The sequence below is a fragment of the Oncorhynchus mykiss genome, chromosome 18, assembly GCF_057628025.1.
Source record: "Oncorhynchus mykiss isolate SJ-2025 chromosome 18, ASM5762802v1, whole genome shotgun sequence".
Classification (NCBI taxonomy): domain Eukaryota; kingdom Metazoa; phylum Chordata; class Actinopteri; order Salmoniformes; family Salmonidae; genus Oncorhynchus; species Oncorhynchus mykiss.
Genome location: NC_143039.1, coordinates 39,800,888 through 39,822,985, shown reverse-complemented (window position 1 = coordinate 39,822,985; position 22,098 = coordinate 39,800,888). Strand labels below are relative to the sequence as shown.

At 42.2% G+C, this 22,098-nt stretch overlaps 1 protein-coding gene across 6 annotated transcripts; it reads left to right on the top strand.

Annotated features, from left to right (window-relative positions):
• The first annotated feature begins 418 nt into the window (after positions 1-418).
• Positions 419-20,194, top strand: LOC110496024 (heterogeneous nuclear ribonucleoprotein R). 6 transcript variants are annotated; one of them, XM_021571650.3, is made up of 11 exons: positions 419-462; positions 1,291-1,456; positions 1,583-1,701; positions 1,848-1,955; positions 17,018-17,131; positions 17,351-17,527; positions 17,795-17,930; positions 18,039-18,244; positions 18,364-18,513; positions 18,609-18,730; positions 18,840-20,194. In XM_021571650.3, the coding sequence occupies exons 2-11, from the start codon at positions 1,294-1,296 to the stop codon at positions 19,438-19,440; spliced, it is 1,896 nt and encodes a 631-aa protein (XP_021427325.1). In that variant the 5' UTR covers positions 419-462; positions 1,291-1,293; the 3' UTR covers positions 19,441-20,194. The 6 variants fall into 6 exon arrangements, with proteins under 6 accessions (XP_021427325.1, XP_036808404.1, XP_036808405.1 ...); XM_036952509.2 differs by having other exon boundaries at positions 419-466; XM_036952510.2 differs by having other exon boundaries at positions 419-466; positions 1,264-1,456.
• The last annotated feature ends 1,904 nt before the right edge of the window (positions 20,195-22,098 follow it).

Below are 22,098 nucleotides of genomic sequence, written 5' to 3'. Positions count from 1 at the left end.
CTTGAAATCGGGCACATTTATTATGACAGTTGAGTATTTCATTTCAGGGGTGGCATATTTTTGAAAGTCTTGAGTTTTAAACTGCACACACTCAGCTGTGACAGGAGGACCAATCAAATCAAAACCAGTTCTAACATTGATTACAACAATCACGTCTCTTCCTCATGCATTTCAAATAAATCTGATGTCCATCGCCAAGCTCTCATAACGAAATCGGTACAGAATTTGTTTTCACTCATTCTGTTCAGTATGTTTATGCTGTAATTCAATCACAACATTGTGCAGGGTCGAAATCCGAATATGTTCTCATTATGAATTTGGGACTTCTTATTGGTTGAAAATCATGTCAAAATCTGACTAACCACTTCGATTGGTTACGATTGTAAGAGACCATAGCTAGGTTGATGCGTAGTTCTGCGTCGCAGAGTGGTGCTGGCGTTTTGCGAGCGACTGGACAGTCTCGTGGGTAGATTCAACCATACTATTCATATTGGATAACTATTTTGGTTAATTGTTGCAAAATATAGTTTTTCCATACTGTTATTTTCCTGGAGAAGATAGGTAAGCGTTTGCGAATTATTCGTGTTTCACCTCTTGGCGGGTGATTTGTTTGAATTCTGAAAGGTGTCCAACAAGCTAACAAGGCCTTTAGCCAACCCTGCTAGCTAACGTTAGCTATTTGCTCGGCTAAGTTTATGAACTTTGATACAGGGTTTTATGTTTTTATGTTGGTATTTCTAACTCTAAACGTTTATTTTTGTGTTTGTAAATATTCCAAAATGTGAATTCAGTCGCATTTGTCTAGCTATGTAGCTAATAACTAGCTAGCTATTGGAAGGGGGCGGGACGGTGCTAGCCAAAAAATACACACCACCAGCCAAGCTAGCTTCAACAACAAAAAAACTGCTCGCTGAACCAGCTAGCTAGTTTAGTCACTGTTTTTGTTTACTGGCTGTTGGCGTTCGCTAGCTATCGTGCCTGCAATATAAACTTACTGTTCACTTGTCCCAGGTATTTCAGCTTTCAGACCTCATGGTTGCATGCATTAAAATTAATAGTTCTACTTTTCTAATGGATTTATATCTTTGACAATGTGAACTAGCTAGCTGAACTATTTAGAATAATATAATTTACTATTGCAGCAGGACCAAATGTAAACCATGTATGTTACAAAAGTTTGTTCCATACAAGTTGCTAGTGTCTTGATCTGTAAAGGCAGCTGAAACATATGTTCTAATGTGGAACATTCTAACTGAAATCCAGTTTTTGTCTTGTCTATTTTCTCTCAAGAGAATGGCTGCCGACGAGGTGAATGGTAGTTCTGCCCAGGTGAGGGAGGAAGAGGAGCCTATGGAAGTCACTGCCGAATGCGAGCACACGGAGAACTACCAGACACTAATCGATGCCGGACTGCCGCAGAAAGTGGCAGAGAGTCTCGACAACGTATTCTCAACCGGTGGGGAATCTGTCAAACAATAGCTGAGTCTAATCCATTTTCCAAATAAGCGTGATTTTGCTTGAGGTTCCATGAAGTGAAGATAGGCCAGGTTGTAATGGTAGGGATCTGTCTTGTTACCACCAGGGTTGGTGGCATATGCTGACCTGGACGAGAGGGCCATCGATGCTCTGCGGGAGTTCAATGAAGAGGGAGCGCTGTCTGTACTGTTGCAGTTCAAAGAAAGTGACCTGTCCCATGTGCAGGTGAGTAACAGAGGAAGCGGAATGAAAAAGTATGAATTCAAGTCAGTTTGGATGATGAGTCATTAGTCTTAAGAAGTTGGCATGGATGGGTCTATACATCTTCCTCTGCTCATAACTCCAATACTGTGCTGTGGTTTGCTTTCCAGAACAAAAGTGCTTTCCTTTGTGGAGTCATGAAGACTTACAGACAGAGGGAAAAGCAAGGAAATAAAGTACAAGAATCCACCAAGGGGCCTGATGAGTCCAAGATCAAGGTAACATTTATATTTTTGAACGTTGAGTCAGTTGCTTAGATATAACCTGTTCTGTGTGTGCTGGGGTTAAAATTCTCTGTCACTGCGACGGATTTCCATCATATGGATTCTGGAGAGATCATTTTTGACCCACAATAAAAATCTCCAGGTGGGCTGGTTTGGCAATGACTTAGCCTAATAGGCCAACAGAAGCATGTCTGTTCTACAGAGAGAGAAAAACCCTAAATGTATTTTCAATTTTTTTTATTTTCTCTGTTACACTGTATTGAACTGACATGCATGATTGTTTGCTGATGTTCAGATAAAGGGAATTCAATTGTTTTATAATGCGCACCACCGTGGCAAAGCAATTCAAAGCCTATACTTTATCACTCATGGTGTAACTTTTCAGGGCTGGGTTTCCCAAAACGGATGGACGAAAGATGGCCTTAGTGCGACAATGCGTTTGTGAAACCCAGCTCTGTTCTACCATTTTTGCCATGTAATGTTATTAAAGCAAAATCTGAGAACCTTGTAGTAGAATAGTTTACCTATTTACCTAGTCTACTTGTTGTGTGTTCAATACAGGAGAAATATTTCTCTTGAGGCCCACGGAAATCAGTATTTTTGGGCGCCGATTTAAAAATACATTACATTTTTTAAATATATTTTTATACCTTTTATTTAACTAGGCAAGTCAGTTAAGAACACATTCTCATTTTCAATGACGGCCTAGGAACAGTGGGTTAACTTCTTATGGCTGAGATCCCGTTACCTGGAGCGACTATAACAACATCCAGTGAAAGTACAGGGCGCCATATTCAAAAGAACAGAAATCTCATAATTAAAATTCCTCAAACATACATGTATTTTATATAGTTTTCAAGGTAGTCTTGTTAATCCCACCACAGTGTCCGATTTCAAATAGGATTTACGGGGAAAGCACCACAAACGATTGTTAGGTCACCAACAATTCACTAAAATACACAGCCAATTTTACCAGCCAAAGTAAGAGAGAGAAAGCACAAATGGAGAAAATTAATCACTAACCTTTGATAATCTTCATCAGATGACACTCATAGGACTTCATGTTACACAATACATGCATGTTTTGTTTGATAAAGTTCATATTTATATCAGAAAATCTGAGTTTACATTGGCGCGTTAGATTCACTAGTTCCAAAAACATCCAGTGATTTTGCATTCAATTAAATCATTCAACATAAATACTCATCATAAATGTAGATGATAATACACATGGAATTGTAGATATACCTCTCCTTAATGCAACCGCTGTCAGATTTTTAAAAAGAAACCCGTGCAATCTGAGACGGTGCTCAGAAGTAAAAACACCACAATCGCAAAGATGGCGTCAACATAAACAAGAAATTACATGATAAATATTCCCTTACCTTTGATCTACATCAGAAAGCACTCCAGGAATCCCAGGTCCACAATAAATGTTTGTTTTGTTCGAAAATGTCCGTTATTTATGTCCAAATACCTTCTTTTGTTAGCGCGTTTGGTATACATATCCAAACGCTAATTCTGGTCAGCGTTATATCGGACAAAAACTTCAAAAAGTGATATTACCGGTCGAAGAATCATTTCAAACTAAGTACAGAATCAATCATTAGGATGTTTTTAACATATAGCTTCAATAAAGTTCCAACCGGAGTACTCCTTGTCTTCGTGAGCAATGGAACGCAAGTGACTACCACGAGGAATAAACATGATCAGAAAATGGCTGACTGCCAGACACCTGACTGATTCTGCTATCATTCACTCCCACAACATCATAGAAGCCTCATTATAATTTCTATTGATGGTTGACATCTAGTGGAACCCTTAGGCAGTGCAACATCATTCATATCTCAAGGGGATTTCATTGGGGACTCTGGTGAATACATACAAAGCTCAGATTTCTGACTTCCTGTTTTGAGTTCAACTTAGGAATTTGCCTGCCATATGCATTCTGTTATACTCACAGACAATATTCAAGCAGTTTTAGAAATTTTAGTATCTTCTATCCAATACTACTAATAAAATGCATATATTAGAAACTGAGACTGAGGAGCAGGCCGTTTACTTTAGGCACCTTATTCGTCCAAGCTACTCAACACTGCCCCCCCAGCCATAAAAAGTTAACTGCCTCGTTCAGGGGCAGAACGACAGATTTTCACCTTGTCAGCTCGGGGGAACCAATCTTGCAACGTAACAGTTAACTAGTCCCAACGCAATAACGACCTGCCTCTCTCTCATTGCACTCCACAAGGAGACTGCCTGTTACGCGTATGCAGTAAGCCAAGGTAAGTTGCTAGCTAGCATTAAACTTATCTTTATAAAAAACAATCATAATCACTAGTTAACTACACATGGTTGATGATATTACTAGATATTATCTGACGTGTCCTGCGTTGCATATAATCTGACTGAGCATACAAGTATCTGACTGAGCGGTGGTAGGCAGAAGCAGGCGCGTAAACATTCATTCAAACAGCACTTTCGTGCCTTTTGCCAGCAGCTCTTCGTTGTGCGTCAAGCATTGCGCTGTTTATGACTTCAAGCCTATCAACTCCCGAGATGAGGCTGGTGTAACCGAAGTGAAATGGCTAGCTAGTTAGCGCGCATTAATAGCGTTTCAAATGTTATTTGCTCTGAGCCTTCTAGTAGTTGTTCCCCTTGCTCTGCATGGGTAACGCTGCTTTGATGGTGGCTGTTGTCGTTGTGTTGCTGGTTCGAGCCCAGGGAGGAGCGAGGAGAGGGACAGAAACTATACTGTTACACTGGCAATACTAAAGTGCCTATAAGAACATCCAATAGTCAAAGGTTAATGAAATACAAATGGTATAGAGGGAAATAGTCCTATAATTCCTATAATAATTACAACCTAAAACTTATTTCCTGGGAATATTGAAGACTCATGTTAAATGGAACCACCAGCTTTCATATGTTCTCATGTTCTGAGCAAGGAACCGAAATGTTAGCTTTCTTACATAACACATATTGCACTTTTACTTCTCCAACACTTTGTTTTTGCATTATTTAAACCAAATTGAACATGTTTCATTATTTATTTGAGGCTAAATTGATTTTATTGACGTACTATATTAAGTTAAAATAAGTGTTCATTCAGTATTGTTGTAATTGTCATTATTACAAATACATTTAAAAACAATCGGCCAATTTAATCGGTAACAGCTTTTTTGGTCCTCCAATAATCGGTATCGGCGTTGAAAAATCATAATCGGTCGACCTCTAATTCATACAAGCAGACGATGCACAAATGTTTTTTTGAAACAGCAATTGGGAGGGGGAAGAGCACTTTTGAAAGCCACTTTGGCCTTTGTTAAGAAAGAGGGGATCCCGGCTTTCCATTGCTACCACGTTTATTTCTTTACTCATACAATTGCGCGTGCCATCGTAAAGAAAATTGCAGTTACAACCGGAGTTTAAAGCATGGTTTAGAGATCTGCTGCGCCCAAAGGGGGCAATGGTGTCTTAAAAGGGCAATGACATACTTTGTAATAGAAACCCCAAAATATTTCTTTGTGAATAACAATTGTAAATAATTATAATTTGAGGCCCTCCTGTTGATCACAGTGATACAATTGAGCTGTTTTAGAGCTAATTTCTTACAATTTAACACATTTTGCCACATTTGGCTAAGCGAAAAAGTTGACATTTTAAAGATAATTTCCTGCAATTCTACATATGGACACTGATAACGTTGATTAAGGCAGCCCTCCGCACCTCTCTGATTTCGAGGGGTTGGGTAAAATGTGGAAAAAACATTTCAGTTGAATGCATTCAGTTGGGCAACGGACTAGATATCCCCTTTCTCTATCTGAGTGACTCACATAACAAAATAAATGGGGACCTGTGCCATGCCAAATACTCCTGAATGCCATATTTTTTTAAATCTTTGATTCTCCCTGACTGTAGTTCTTATTTGGGTGATTTATTATTTCTCAAACATGATCTTAATACACAACATGACCAAAAGTATATGGACGCCTACTCGTTGAACATCTTATTCCAAAATCATGGGCATTAATATGGAGTTGGTCCTCCCCTTTGCCTCTCCCAAACTGTTAACACAAAGTTGAAAGCATAGAATCGTCTAGAATGTCATTGTATGCAGTAGCCTTAAGATTTCCCTTCACTGAAACTAAGGGGCCTAGCCCGAACCATGAAAAACAGCCTCAGACCATTATTCCTCCTCCACCTAACTTTACAGTTGGCACTATGCATTTGGGCAGGTAGTTTTCCTGGCATCCGCCAAACCCAGATTCGTCCGTCAGATTGCCAGATGTTGAAGCGTGACTAATCACTCCAGAGAACGCATTTCCACTGCTCCAATGGCGGCGAGCTTTACCTCACTCCAGCTGGACTGAGTGAGGGCTTGTACGCCTGTTGTAAGGCAGGTCCTCACCAGACATCACCGTCGCCTATGGGCACAAACCCACCGTCGCAGGACCAGACAGGACTGGCAAAAAGTGCTCTTCACTGACACGTTGAGTTTTTGTCTCACCAGGGGTGAGGGTTGGATTCACGTTTATCGTTGAAGGAATCAGCGTTACACCAAGGCCTGTCCTCTGGAGCGGGATTGATTTGGAAGTGGAGGGTCTGGGGCGGTGTGTCACAGCATCATCGGACTGAGCTTGTTGTCATTGCAGGCAATCTCAATGCTGTGTGTTACAGGGAAGACATCCTCCCTCATCTGGTACCCTTCCTGCAGGCTCATCCTGACATGACCCACCAGCATGACAATGCCACCAACCATACTGCTCGTTCTGTGTGTGATTTCCTGCAAGACAGGAATGCCAGTGTTCTGCCATGGCCAGCGACGAGCCCGGATCTCAATCCCATTGAGCACGTCTGGGACCTGTTGGATCGGAGGGTGAGGGCTAGGGCCATTCCCTCCAGAAATGTCCGGGAACTTGCAGGTGCCTTGGTGGAAGAGTGGGGTGACATCTCACAGCAAGAACTGGCAAATCTGGTGCAGTCCATGAGGACATGCACTGCAGTACTTAATGTAGCTGGTGGCCACACCAGACACTGGCTGTTACTTTTGATTTTGACCCCCCCCCCCCCCCTTTGTTCATGGACACATTATTCAATTTCTGTTAGTCACATGTCTGTGGAACTTGTTCAGTTTATCTCAGTTGTTGAATCTTGTTATGGTCATACAAATATTTACACATGTTAAGTTTGCTGAAAATAAACGCAGTCGACAGTGAGAGGACGTTTCTTTTTTATTCTGATTTTATATTGTCCTGCTACTAACAGGGTTAATAATATATCTGTGAGAATATCCAACAGGCTTTCTAAATAAATGTTTTATTTTCAAATATTGTAAATTGAGTTAGGAAAAGTGCCATTCTTGAACATGGGGTGAGACATTTGTTACTAATTTGTAAATAAATCCAGTTTATTTAGAAATATTTCTGTTTTTAGAGGGAGAAAAACCAAAAACCTACATTCATCTCATGGGTCTCCCAGTCGAAGGCGGCAGGGGTATTGAACCAGCATCTGTAGCAACACAGCATGCACTGCCTTAGACCATTGCGCCACTCAGGCACTGTACAACATGACCGGTCGGGAGTGGGCTACAGTACTACAGTAAGAGCAAAATAATCCTAATAAAAGAATAAGAACCTTAGTGTAACAACAGTAAGTAATACTGAAGACCAACTCCTCCTTGCGCTGGTCTGGAGCAATGAAGTGGTGACGCAGGGTAATGAACTAAACCACATATTACCTCTTAAGTCCTGCTGCGTAAGTTCGCAACTTTTAAAGGAGGAACCACTGTAGCCTATTGCTATGTGTGCATTGCTGCGCTCATATTGTGAAGAAATAGCCTAGTAGTTTATCAATCCTTTTAGGCTAAATGTTCTGATCTGTTGCATCAGCCTCGTTGCTTTTAAAAGTGTTTTTTATATACACTGGTTGTATGAATTTGAAATCTGTCGTTCAACAACTGTCCCGGTCTGTTTTGGAATATGTATTTCTCACAGAATGACAAGCTGACCAATAGAATAGGTCAACTTTTGTATTATCAGGTATAGTAGAGTCACATAGGCTAGTGCTTTTGCTGTTCGTTACTCATCTTGTTGGCTTAGAAAGTAGATGTGAACAGTTCTAACGTCTTCAATATGCGCCTCGGGGGCTTTGAAAGTCAGGTCATGGCTCACATCAACACCATCATCCCAGAAACCCTAGACCCACTCCAATTTACATACTTCCTCAACCGATCCACTGACGACGCAATCTTGATTGCTCTCAACACTGCCCTTTCCCACCTGGACAAAAGGAACACCAATGTGAGAATGCTATTCATTGACAATAGCTCAGCGTTCAACACCATAGTACTCTCAAAGCACATCACTAAGCTAAGGACCCGGAGACTAAACATCTCCTTCTATAACTGGATCCCATCTGCCACGCTGATCCTTAACACGGGAACAGCATCAAGGGTGGGTGCTTAGTCCCCTCCTGTACTCCCTGTTCACCCATGACTGTGTGGCTAAGCACGACTCCAACACCATTAAGTTTACTGACGACACACGGTGTTAGGCCTGATCACCGACAACGATGAGACTGCCTATATGGAGGAGACCTGAGAGACCTGTAAGTGTGGTGCCAGGACAACAACCTCTCCCTCAATGTGAGCAAGACAAAGAAGCTGATCGTGGACTACAGGAAAAGGAGGGCCGAGCACGCACCCATTCTCATCAACAGGGCTGTAAGTGGAGCAGGTTGATCTCTTCAAGTTCCTTGGTGTCCACATCACCAACAAACTATCATGGTCCAAACCCACCAAGACAGCCGTGAAGAGGGCATGACAACGCCTATTCCCCCTCGGGAGACTGAAAAGATTTGGCTCGGATCCTCAAGGTTCTACAGCTGCACCATCGAGATTCCTGACTGGTTCCATTACCGCATGGCAACTGCTTGGCCTTCGACCGCAAGGCGCTATAGAGGGTAGTGCGTACGGCCCAGTATCACTGCCATCCAGGACCTCTATACCAGGCGGTGTCAGAGGAAGGCCCTAAAAATTGTCAGACTCCAGCCACCCTAGTCATATGCTGTTCTCTCTGCTGCATAGGGTTGCACATTTTGGGAAATATTCAGAGGTGGAAACTTTCTGTGGGAAAATATTGGATTTAACTGGAATATATGGGAATTAATACCATTTATAAATGTAGATGTTTTTTGCATTGGATATACAGTGCCTTGCGAAAGTATTCGCCCCCCTTGAACTTTGCGACCTTTTGCCACATTTCAGGCTTCAAACATAAAGATAGAAAACTGTTTTTTTTTTAGAAGAATCAACAACAAGTGGGACACAATCATGAAGTGGAACGACATTTATTGGATATTTCAAACTTGAACAAATCAAAAAACTGAAAAATTGGGCGTGCAAAATTATTCAGCCCCCTTAAGTTAACACTTTGTAGCGCCACCTTTTGCTGCGATTACAGCTGTAAGTCGCTTGGGGTATGTCTCTATCAGTTTTGCACATCGAGAGACTGGAATTTTTTCCCATTCCTCCTTGCAAAACAGCTCGAGCTCAGTGAGGTTGGATGGAGAGCATTTGTGAACAGCAGTTTTCAGTTCTTTCCACAGATTCTCGATTGGATTCAGGTCTGGACTTTGACTTGGCCATTCTAACACCTGGATATGTTTATTTTTGAACCATTATGTTTTGGATCATTGTCTTGTTGGAAGACAAATCTCCGTCCCAGTCTCAGGTCTTTTGCAGACTCCATCAGGTTTTCTTCCAGAATGGTCCTGTATTTGGCTCCATCCATCTTCCCATCAATTTTAACCATCTTCCCTGTCCCTGCTGAAGAAAAGCAGGCCCAAACCATGATGCTGCCACCACCATGTTTGACAGTGGGCATGGTGTGTTCAGGGTGATGAGCTGTGTTGCTTTTACGCCAAACATAATGTTTTGCATTGTTGCCAAAAAGTTCAATTTTGGTTTCATCTGACCAGAGCACCTTCTTCCACATGTTTGGTGTGTCTCCCAGGTGGCTTGTGGCAAACTTTAAACAACACTTTTTATGGATATCTTTAAGAAATGGCTTTCTTCTTGCCACTCTTCCATAAAGGCCAGATTTGTGCAATATACGACGACTGATTGTTGTCCTATGGACAGAGTCTCCCACCTCAGCTGTAGATCTCTGCAGTTCATCCAGAGTGATCATGGGCCTCTTGGCTGCATCTCTGATCAGTCTTCTCCTTGTATGAGCTGAAAGTTTAGAGGGACGGCCAGGTCTTGGTAGATTTGCAGTGGTCTGATACTCCTTCCATTTCAATATTATCGCTTGCACAGTGCTCCTTGGGATGTTTAAAGCTTGGGAAATCTTTTTGTATCCAAATCCGGCTTTAAACTTCTTCACAACAGTATCTCGGACCTGCCTGGTGTGTTCCTTGTTCTTCATGATGCGCTCTGCGCTTTTAACGGACCTCTGAGACTATCACAGTGCAGGTGCATTTATACGGAGACTTGATTACACACAGGTGGATTGTATTTATCATCATTAGTAATTTAGGTCAACATTGGATCATTCAGAGATCCTCACTGAACTTCTGGAGAGTTTGCTGCACTGAAAGTAAAGGGGCTGAATAATTTTGCACGCCCAATTTTTCAGTTTTTGATTTGTTCAAGTTTGAAATATCCAATAAATGTCGTTCCACTTCATGATTGTGTCCCACTTGTTGATTCTTCACAAAAAAATAGTTTTATATCTTTGTTTGAAGCCTGAAATGTGGCAAAAGGTCGCAAAGTTCAAGGGGGCCGAATACTTTCGCAAGGCACTGTATTTACCGTATCATATGGAGACAAACATAAACCTTTTACCTTATCATAAGTAGACAAAATTGCAAATTATTAAATCCTTCCACTAGAAGAAAAAACTACATTTAGTTACAAATTGAACTTTAATTAAATGAGTTGACTCCTCACATGGGATGATTTCACTGAACAAAAGGGAATATTAAATTATCCCCAATGATCCATCGCATCTCAGAAAATTGTAAAATTATAGTCTAGAAACTAAATATTTTGTTACCTTCCTTTCAGGCTTCCATGTCTTCAACCTGGACGTTCTCAATGTCCACCTCTTGAACATCACACTGAGGCCTCATCTTCACAATCACTTTCTAACCTTGTTGAGGATGGCTTGTCAGGCTCAAAAAGCCAAACAATTTGCCCGGATAACCACCAATTTTTTAACCTTTGTATTGGTCAGCCTGTTGCCTGCTTTGGTGTGTGTGTGCTTCCAAACAAGGACCAATTGCTCTCTGAGGCGGCTGATGTTGGTGGGATTTGGAGGATGATGGAGGCAACGGGGGAAAGAGACTCAGATTTACAAAGTCCCTTCCACCAGGTGTCTGATTAGATATCAAATCTATTTATATAGCCCTTCGTACATCAGCTGATATCTCAAAGTGCTGTACAGAAACCCAGCTTAAAACCCCAAACAGCAAGCAATGCAGGTGTAGAAGCACGGTGGCTAGGAAAAACTCCCTAGAAAGGCCAAAACCTAGAGAGGAACCAGGCTATGAGGGATGGCCAGTCCTCTTCTGGCTGCGCTGGGTGGAGATTATAACAGAACCTGGCCAAGATGTTCAAATGTTCATAAATGACTGGCATGGTCAAATAATAATAATCACAGTAGTTGTCGAGGGTGCAGCAAGTCAGCACCTCAGGAGTAAATGTCAGTTGTTTTTTCATAGCCGATCATTAAGAATATCTCTACCACTCCTGCTGTCTCTAGAGAGTTGAAAACCGCAGGTCTGGGACAGGTAGCACGTCCGGTGAACAGGTCAGGATTCCATAGAAGAACAGTTGAAACTGGAGCAGCAGCACGGCCAGGTGGACTGGGGACCGCAAGGAGTCATCATGCCAGGTAGTCCTGAGGCATGGTCCTACGGCTCAGGTACTCAGAGAGAGAGCAAGAAAGAGAGAATTAGAGCATACTTACATTCACACAGGACACCGGATAAGACAGGAGAAGTACTCCAGATATAACAGACTGACCCTAGCCCCCTTAGACATAAACTACTGCAGCATAAATACTGGAGGCTGAGACAGGGGTCAGGAGACACTGTGGCCCCATCCAATGATACCCCTGGACAGGGCCAAACAGGAAGGATATGTTGGCATGACTGCCATATTGCATCTCCATCCCAAATCCCTTGCTTGGAGGTGTACTTCGCCAGACTGCCAAGAACCTTGCCCTCATCCAGGCCAAGGTGGTGAGACATGGTAGTGATGACACCATAGGCCTTTTTGATCTCTGCACCAGACAGGATGTTCTTGTCAGAATATTTGGTTCAACATGTACGCTGAGGTGTGTATGGGCTTCAGGCATAAGTCTTAATGCTTTTTGATGTATATCAGAACTGCAGTTTCCTCTGCTTGGAACAACAGTGAAGTGGGCAGGGCAGTACGGATTTCTTCTCTTAAATCTGCAAGCAGAGTCTGAACATCAGACAGGATGGCATTGTCTCCCTCAATCCGTGCAGTGGCTACTGCTATAGGTTTCTGGAGTTTCAGGCAGCCTACCACTCTCTCCCAAAATACACCATCCAGGAGGATCGTCTTGATGGGGCTGTCCATATCGGCAGACTGTGATATGGCCATTTCTTGGAAAGACTCCTTCCCCTCCAGGAGACTGTCAAACATGATGACAACACCACTCCAACAGGTGTTGCTGGGCAGCTTCAGGGTGGTGCTCTTATTCGTCTCACTTTGCTTGGTGAGGTAGATTGCTGCTATATCTTGATGACCCTTCACATACCTAATAATTTCCTTGCCGCTCTTGTAGAGTGTGTCCATTGTTTTCAGTTCCATGATGTCCTTGAGGAGCAGATTCAATACATGAGCAGCACAGCCAATGGGTGTGATGTGAGGGTAGGACTCCTCCTCTTTAGACCAAGCAGCCTTCATGTTTGTAGCATTGTCTGTCACCAGTGCAAATACCTTCTGTGGTCCAAGGTCATTGACTGCCTTCAGCCCATCTGCAATGTAGAGACCGGTGTGTCTGTTGTGCCTTGTCTGTGCTCTTGTTGAGTGGTGAAGATGTAGTTAATTATTCCTTGCCCACAAACATTCAACCACCCATCAGAGAGAGTCTGCTTTCTCTATGATTTGCTTAACCTTTACTTTGAACTCTGAACTCGGCATCCAGCAAATGAGTAGAAAAGGCATGTCTGGTTGGAGGGGTGTATGCTGGGCGAAGAACATTCAGAAATCACTTCCAATACACATTGCTTGTGAGCATCAGAGATGAACCAGTTGCATTCACAGCTCGAGCAAGACATTCATCAGCATTTCTCTGACTACGTTCCTCCATTGAGTAAAAAAAAAACGTCTGATTCCAGGAGGACCATGAGGTGCTGCTATCGATAAGGTGCCTGATTCATAATTTTCACCTCGAATGGAAGTAGAGAGACTTAGTCAAAGTTTCTTGTTGAGCACTGAGGGAACATTATGCACTTGGCCAGATGATTCTACATCTTTGTTGCATTCTTCACATATGATTTGGCACAGTATTTGCAAATGTACAGAGCTTTTCCTTCTACATCAGCTGCAAAGAAATGTCTCCAAACATCAGATAGTGCCTGTGGAATTTTCCTGAAAAGAGAAAAAACTACAATTCTATGTACAGATAAATAGTTAAGCAGTTAGATTAAACCACTCCTTTATTTTAAAATGAAACATGTATAGAAACGTGAATTAACACTCCTCAGTTAGCAGGCTCAAGCAAGCTAAAACCCACATGGTAGCAAAAACCAACTTGCAGAAATTGTTAACAAGTTTGAATTGATTTAAACACACTTTGCTTTAGGCTACTATTTACTAGTTTACAAAAAATCATGTCATATAAAATACACTCACCACCCAGTATTGTAATCAAAACTTACCAGAAAGCATTTAGTCCTTGGCTCAGTATAGTAGTGTGGGTTCAATAGCATCTCATTAGTGTGCACGATCTTGAGAATCAGCTGCACAAGTGATGGAAGAATGCACTGTGCATGCAGAGGGTTGCAATTCCATTGAGTTGGGGATAGTTTAACAAAAATATGCCGCAAGACCTAGAATTGCTTTGTGTATCCCACAAAAAAAGGTTCACTGTTGTAAGCAAACTTTTTTTTAACGAATTTAAGCAAAATTCCCGGGCTTAACTTCCCATGGCAAATTTTGGGAAATTTACTGGAGCGTTTCCGACCCTTTGCAACCCTACTGCTTACCACACGGAAAGCGGTACCCTAGCGCCAAGTCTAGGTCCAAAAGGCTTCTTAACAGCTTCTACCCCCAAGACTGCTAATCAAATGACGTGAATCCAACATGGAATTTCACTTCTTGAGTTAATAGGCTATTTACTGTATTGCGAAAGTTAGTGTTTGGTTGTCAACTCAACCAAATATCAACATTTGAAGAAGATTGACTGTCTGGCTTTAATTCATTTGTAATAAAAATGTACACGTCTCCTTCTAAACAAAATCTAAGTTAAAGAATGGAACTAAATAAAGTTAGACTTTATTACTTTAAGTTTGATTTATTCCTTTTCTTTAACTTAGATTTTTTGTTGCGATAGAGAGGTGACTACAATATATTAGTTATTAACTTAAAGATTACATTTGAAATCAGCCTAAGATTGGAACCCTAGGCCTATACACTACCATTCAAAAGTTTGGGGTCACATAGAAATGTTCTTGTCTTTGAAAGAGATGCAACAAAAAAAAAGTCAATTTTTAAAATAACATCATGTTAATGTTGTAAATGACTTGTAGCTGGAAATGGCATATTTTTTTATGGAATATCTACATAGGTGTACAGAGGCCCATTATCAGCAACCATCAATCCTGTTTTCCAATGGCACGTTGTTAGCTAATCCAAGTTTATAATTTTAAAAGGCAAATTGATCATTAGACAATCCTTTTGCAATTGTTAGCACAGCTGAAAACTGTTGTCCTGATTTAAAGAAGCAATAAAACTGTCCTTCTTTAGACTAGGTGAATATCTGGAGCATCAGCGGGTTTTCTTACAGGCTCAAAATGGCCAGAAACACAACTTTCTTCTGAAACTCGTCAGTCTATTCTTGTTTTGAGAAATGAAGGTTATTCCATGCGAGAAATTGGCAAGAAACTGAAGATCTCGTGCAAAACTGTGTACTACTGCCTTCACAGAACAGCGAAAACTGTCTCTAACCAGAATAGAAAGAGGAGTGGGAGGCCCCAGTGCACAACTGAGTAAGATAACAAGTACATTAGTGTCTAGTTTGAGAAACAGACGCTTCACAAGTCCCTAACTGTTAGCTTCATTAAATAGTACCCGCAAAACACCAGTCTCAACGTCAACAATGAAGAGGCGACTCCGGGATGCTGGCTTTCTAGACAGAGTTGCAAAGAAAAGGCCTTATCTCAGACTGGCCAATAAAGATTACCATGGGAAAAAGAACACTGGAGGAAAAGTGTTATGGACAGACAAATCTGTGTGAGGTGTTTGGATCACAAAGAAGAACATTTGTGAGACGCAGAAAAATGAAGATGCTGGAGAAGTGCTTGACGCCATCTGCCTCCACCATGCCTGACAATGTGAGGGTTTGGGGGTGCTTTGGTGGTGGAAAAGTGGGAGATTTGTACAGGGTACAAGGATCATAGAAAAAGGAAACCACTCCATTTTGCAAAGCCAAGCCATACCCTGGGGACGGTGCTTAATTGGAGCCAATTTCCTCCTACAACAGGACAATGACCCAAAGTGCAGGACCTATTTAGGGATAAAGCAGTCGACTGGTATTCTGTCTATAACGGAGTGGCCAGCACAGTCACCGGATCTCAACCCTATTGAATGGTTTGGGAGCAACTTGACCGTATGGTACCTAAGCAGTGCCCATCAAGCCAATCCAACTTGTGGGAGGTGCTTCAGGAAGCATGGGGTGATATCTCTTCAGATGACCTCAAATTGACAACTAGAATGCCAAAGGCCTGCAAGTCTAATTGCTGCAAATGGAGGATTCTTTGACGAAAGCAAAGTTTGAAGTACACAATTATTTCAATTAAAAATCATTATTTATAACCTTGTCAATGTCTTGACTATTTCCTATTCATTTTCCAACTAATTTCATGTGTTTTCATGGAAAACAAGGACATTTCTAAGTGACCCCAAACTTTTGGACGTAGCGTCTTTTTTTTATTTTTTTGTTGAACTCTGGATTGAATTGAACTTTTGAGGACTTCGCAAATGCTATATACCCCTAAATAGTATAATTTGATGATATGACTTATAAAGTATGGTTCCATTTCATTTGCTCTGTTAAAGCTACACTTTTGGAATGACTTTGATGGCAGTAATGAATATATGGAACATTGACCTGACCCATGTGAGTTAAAGATCTGTCATTCTCATTGAAATGGAGCAGTAGATCGTTTCTAAGCGCTATTTCGTTTTTGCGTGTCTTACTTTCGGTTTTGTACACCAGCTGATAGTACAATAGTTTTGGTTATTGAATATATATTTCATAGCGGTTTAGATGATTCTCTACATTTGCTGGTTTTGTCACAAGCTGAAATGAAGGGAACTGCATATTGCACCGTTTTGCAAGATCTGTCAATCAGTCTCACGATAGCACATTGATAGTCGGTGACATATCAAAGCCAAATATGGATGAGCTTGGTTAACACCCTTCATGGGAGACCCAAAGGGATAGCTGTAGAGACCAACTTTCCCATATGAGGTGCTTTCCAGCATATTGTTTTGTTCTTTCTTATAGTGGATATAACGTTAAAGATCTGACATGTTTGAAAGATGCAGATTCAACACTTTATACAAGGCTTATCTATGTTGAAAATTGGTAACCATGGTGACAATTCTGTGGTTATGAAGTTTCGCGCTCAAATGTGGATTTTCCTCATCACTGTTGACAAATTACTTTGAAACAATGTTGCTTTAACCAGTTTGTGCCCAGTGGGAAATTTCCGTCATGGGATTTTTGGGGGCTTTGTGTGTGTGTGTGCCCAATCATGTGGTGTAGTGGTTATGCTGACGTCTACGTGTTCCCCAGGCTCTGCTGGAGCGGACAGGATACACCCTGGACGTAACTACAGGACAGAGGAAATACGGCGGGCCTCCACCAGAGGAAGTGTTCCAAGGAGCACAGCCTGGGATTGGAACTGAGGTAAAGCTGCCGGAGAAGTAACATTATTTGAAAGGGTCATCGTGGCAAAGCCTTTGACGGATGTAGAGAAGAGAGGCATTTGAAAGACTGTGGCCCCAAGGATGTCAACAGAGACGTTTACAGCAACACTACAGCAGTCTTCCCCTGCTAAAGTATCAAAGGAGCTCATCTGATCACATTGTGGAACCCTCACTGATCTAGTCTCTTTTCTGAGTTCAGGTGTTTGTGGGAAAGATCCCCAGAGATCTGTATGAAGACGAGCTGGTGCCACTGTTTGAAAAGGCGGGCCCTATCTGGGACCTGAGGCTAATGATGGACCCTCTGTCTGGTCAGAACCGGGGCTACGCCTTCATCACCTTCTGCGGCAAGGATGCTGCAGCTGAGGCTGTGAAACTTGTAAGTCCCTGCACTCAGTCAAGTCTTCACAGAACCAAGGGTCTGGTTTCCCGGACACAGATGAAGCCTAGACCTGGACTAAAAATCACCTTCAATAGAGAATCTCCATTGAATGTGTTTGGTTTTTTTGTGGTCTAGGGCTAGGCTTAATCTGTGTCTGGGGAAACCAGCGCAAGATGTGATAAATTTCATTTTGGACCAGTCATAGGACCTTCTCCAGCTTCCATATCAACCCTGCAAAGCAATCTTTCCTCTTCTTGTTTTCAGTGTGATAACTATGAAATCCGGTCTGGGAAGTACCTTGGAGTGTGCATATCTGTAGCAAACAACCGCCTGTTTGTTGGATCAATCCCAAAGAACAAGACCAGAGAGAGCATATTGGAGGACTTTGGCAAAGTCACAGGTCAGATTTATTTAGGTTTAGGTCAATTTAGGTTTACGTTCTATGTTCTGTGGTTTATCATTAGTCAGATATCAGTCATGTGACGCAGGTCTCTCGTTCTTCCTCCAGAGGGGCTTCAGGAAGTGATTCTCTACCACCAGCCTGACGACAAGAAGAAGAATCGTGGCTTCTGTTTCCTCGAGTACGAGGACCACAAGTCTGCAGCCCAGGCCCGCCGCCGCCTCATGAGCGGCAAGGTGAAGGTTTGGGGGAACCCGGTCACTGTTGAGTGGGCCGATCCGGTCGCTGAGCCCGATCCGGATGTCATGGCTAAGGTGAGTCCTGGCTCGCTTGCTCTCACAATCCCACTCACTTTCATTTTTCTTATCTTACAATAAACTCTTTCTGCATAAACAGATCAATATGGAGTGAATTGTAATGTTTGTGTCATCAGGTGAAAGTCCTATTTGTCAGGAAGCTCGCCACCCCGGTCACAGAAGAGCTACTGGAGAAGACCTTCTCTGCGTTTGGAAAGTTGGAGCGGGTGAAGAAGCTCAAAGACTATGCCTTTGTCCACTTTGAGGACAGGGATGCAGCTGTGAAGGTGGGTTACTCTCGGTAAAAACATACTCCTGTTTTTGTAGTTTTTTTTTTTTAACCTTGCTTCGTATGTGTTAACATTTTTGCTGCTTTTCTCAGGCAATGGCAGAAATGAATGGGAAGGAGCTTGGGGGAGAGGAGATTGAGATAGTCCTAGCCAAGCCCCCAGACAAGAAGAGGAAAGAGCGGCAGGCTCATCGCCAGACCACCAGAAACCCAGGGTGAGGCCACGGAGAGAGACTGTGCTTGACTGATTTCTGTTATCTAGTTGAGTAGATCTCCCATCATGGGATTGCATTGAAGCTGATGTGTTGTTCCTGTATTCTGCAGGTATGATGACTATTACTACTACCCACCGCCACGCATGCCTCCACCAGGTAGGGGCAGGGGCCGTGGTGGCCGTGGGGGCTATGCCGCCTACCCCCCAGACTACTACAGCTATGAGGACTACTACGATGACTACTATGACTATCACGACTACCGTGGGGGTTACGAGGACCCCTACTACGGTTACGACGACGTGTACAGCATGAGGGGCCGTGGCAGCCGGCCAAGCAGGGGAGGTCCGCCCCCACCCAGGGCCCGCGGAGCACCACCCACACGAAGCCGAGGGGGCTATGCCCAGAGGGGGCCACCAATCGGCGGGCCCAGGGGTGGCAGAGGGGGCCGGGGGGGACCCTTCCAGCCACAGAGGGGCCGCGGTACCCGAGGAGCCAGAGGGAACCGCGGGGGCAATGTGGGAGGGAAGAGGAAGGCGGATGTCTTCAACCAGCCTGACTCCAAACGCCGGCAGACCAACCAGCAGAACTGGGGGTCTCAGCCCATCGCCCAGCAGCCCCTGCAGCAAGGGGCCGACTATTCCGGTAACTATGGTTACAGTAATGACACCCTGGAGTTTTCACAGGATTCTTATGGGCAGCAGTGGAAGTAGACGCGTCACAATCGTTATTTGGCAAAATAAAATTAAAAGACAGAAAAAAAACGTAAGGAGTTTGGCAACACTTTTTTTTTTAATTTTTTATGCCTCACGGGGAAAAAATATTTCACTGAGAGAGAAAATGGACAGACCCCCAGAATTGGCACAACATGATTGGCTGGAATAGTATTTTGGCCTGAAGATGTGAATGTAACCATTTTGCTGAATCATTTCTTACGGTTACATGTGCGTTTTAAGACATACCCCCCCATCACTTTTACCTTCCAACATTTTGTTTCTTTTAAAGCCAACAATGAGCATTTTAAATGTGGACATTCATTTTCAAAAGTCTGAGAGGCTGTTAAAATCATGATATTGCCTTGCAGGAAAGTTTGTGTCCAAGCCCCTTCCTCCCCTACCTATGTTCCCCTTATTTCTGTTTTCTAACAGTAGCATAGGGACTTGCTTGTAAATAGTTGCTTATGGCTAGAGCTTCATATACATTTTTTTGCCGTGATGGAGAAAATCCACAGGAAGGAGAGAATGTAAACGTTTTGTAATGTTGAAAGTGTATGTCTAGCATTTCTAGAGGTAGATCAATTGTGTTTTTTAAAACTGATATTATTATATAACTTCCTATGTTTTCTTTAAACTTGCCCGTTAGAATTTGGTTTGGCTTACCTTAAAAGCCATAGCAGTTTGTTCTCGTGATGTTTGTATTTATAACTTTTACCTTTGTTCCATTTCAATAAAACTCAGTTGAGAATCATTCAGTTGTCAGGTAACTTCAAATTCAATGGTGTCATTCAGTCTACTTCAAATTTCACAGTTGAAACAAGATTTTGTCTGCTTTTTTTCTCCAATAATAAATCAAGAGACAATGAAATTGTCATACCAAAATAATGGATGACAGAGAGCACAAATGTTTGAATGACTGAAAAAAAAAAAAAACGAACACTTTCTTTTCCAGGATATCCCACCCTCTTATGATCTGATGAAAGTTAAAAGATATACAAATGAAATTAACATTATAGTTGCACATTTGTATACCGATGCAGATTTTTTTATCTTGTACATTGGACTCAACATCAAGACCAGAACAACTAATAATTTAAATGCACTCTCCTTCCCTGAAGGCATTGGGTCAGTTGCAACTCACCTCTCAAACACCATGAGGCCCAATTTACACAGTTAAAAAAATAAACAATTTATCAGAAGTAATGTTTGTGCTGCTGTAGCAATGACCCTTCAAGCCCTGCTGTCTTTCCATAGCAACATGCTAATAGTAAATGCCTTTGGTCCCATGACTATTATTTGTCATTTGTTTTGTCCTTTTATTCAAACTTACCCAGGTGGTGAAGCGAGAGCTGCATCGCTTGAGTGAGGACCGTACTCACCCTGAACTGTGTTCCTTACAAAAGGCCCGGGTGAGCTAGTTTAGAGTACTATTTCTCCTCACCTACAACTGCGGCTAAAATCAAAGGGGGCAATTTCCAGCTAAAGTCATGCCACGCTTGTTATTGTTGCTGATAATATACTACTGTGAATTATGTAGGTTCTACATTTTAAATGTATTATTTTTGTGGGTCTCAATGACAACCCTTGCATCCTCAAACTAGGGTAATGAAGCTTCTATATAATTGCATTGTTATTGGAACTCTAGACAACTTCAAATCTGGAGAAGGTAATTATCGTCCCCCTTACTTGGGAGTTAGCCTAGTCATCCTGATTGGCCAAGGTGTGGTAGGTCACAGTAGTATTAAAGCCATTTGACCACATTACTCTGAAGCAGATTAGACCTATTAATTCATGGAATGAAATGGACAAAAGCAGACAGTCAGATTCTAGGCTTTTTATGAAGGACATGGGTCTAAACCTCCAAACCAAATGAACACCTGTCACTTATGCTCCGTCTAAAATGGCACCCAATTCACTACTTTTTAAACAGCCAATAGGGCCCTGGTCAATAGCAGTGCACTACATAGGGAATAGAGTGCCATTTGGGACACAGCAGTGCACTACATAGGGAATAGAGTGCCATTTGGGACACAAGCCTTAGCTACACCCCATTGTGATAATTGCTTGAACTGTCCCCATGCCACATTCTTTTGAAAAAGGATTTCCTTTCTTAATCTCAAATCAACTTTCTCGAGGAAAGTGAAGGGACTAGAATTCCTTTTTATTTTTTTCCCCTCTGACTAAGCATATGTTTTATTGGGCAATTAGAAACTCTGACATTGACCTTCTGTATGATGGATACCTGTTCCTACTGTGGTAATTGATAACACTGATCCCAATGTATTTCAAGATTACAATTTAGTCGACGGCTGGGCAAGCGATAGAACAAGATGGTGCCTGGAAATTGGGCAGTGTATTTGTTTCACAGATGTGCCTTATCTCACAAGCAAATGTGATTAATGTTGCCAACAATTTAGCATTGTATTAATGTCTTATCAAAGGTATATTCAAATGATGCTATTTAATAAGAGTTGTGTGTTATATGTTGCTTCTGTCACCAGAGTGTAGGGGAGCTGCCCTCAAGCTAGCCCTCACCCTGTCCTACCTGTGGACCAGTTAGGTTGGGCTTATACAAATGGAGTAGACTTATGGGTAAGGTGTCATTTGTTCCAATTATATTCTGTTGTGTATTATTCATCTATAACATTTGAAATC

What these genes read in the sequence shown, in the direction of transcription:
- LOC110496024 (XM_021571650.3), top strand. Translation starts at nt 1,294, where the DNA reads ATGGCTGCCGACGAGGTGAATGGTAGTTCTGCCCAGGTGAGGGAGGAA. An exon ending in GTGACCTGTCCCATGTGCAG is followed by an intron (nt 1,702 to 1,847) that starts GTGAGTAACAGA and finishes TTTGCTTTCCAG; the next exon opens with AACAAAAGTGCTTTCCTTTG. An exon ending in GGACTTTGGCAAAGTCACAG is followed by an intron (nt 17,931 to 18,038) that starts GTCAGATTTATT and finishes TTCTTCCTCCAG; the next exon opens with AGGGGCTTCAGGAAGTGATT.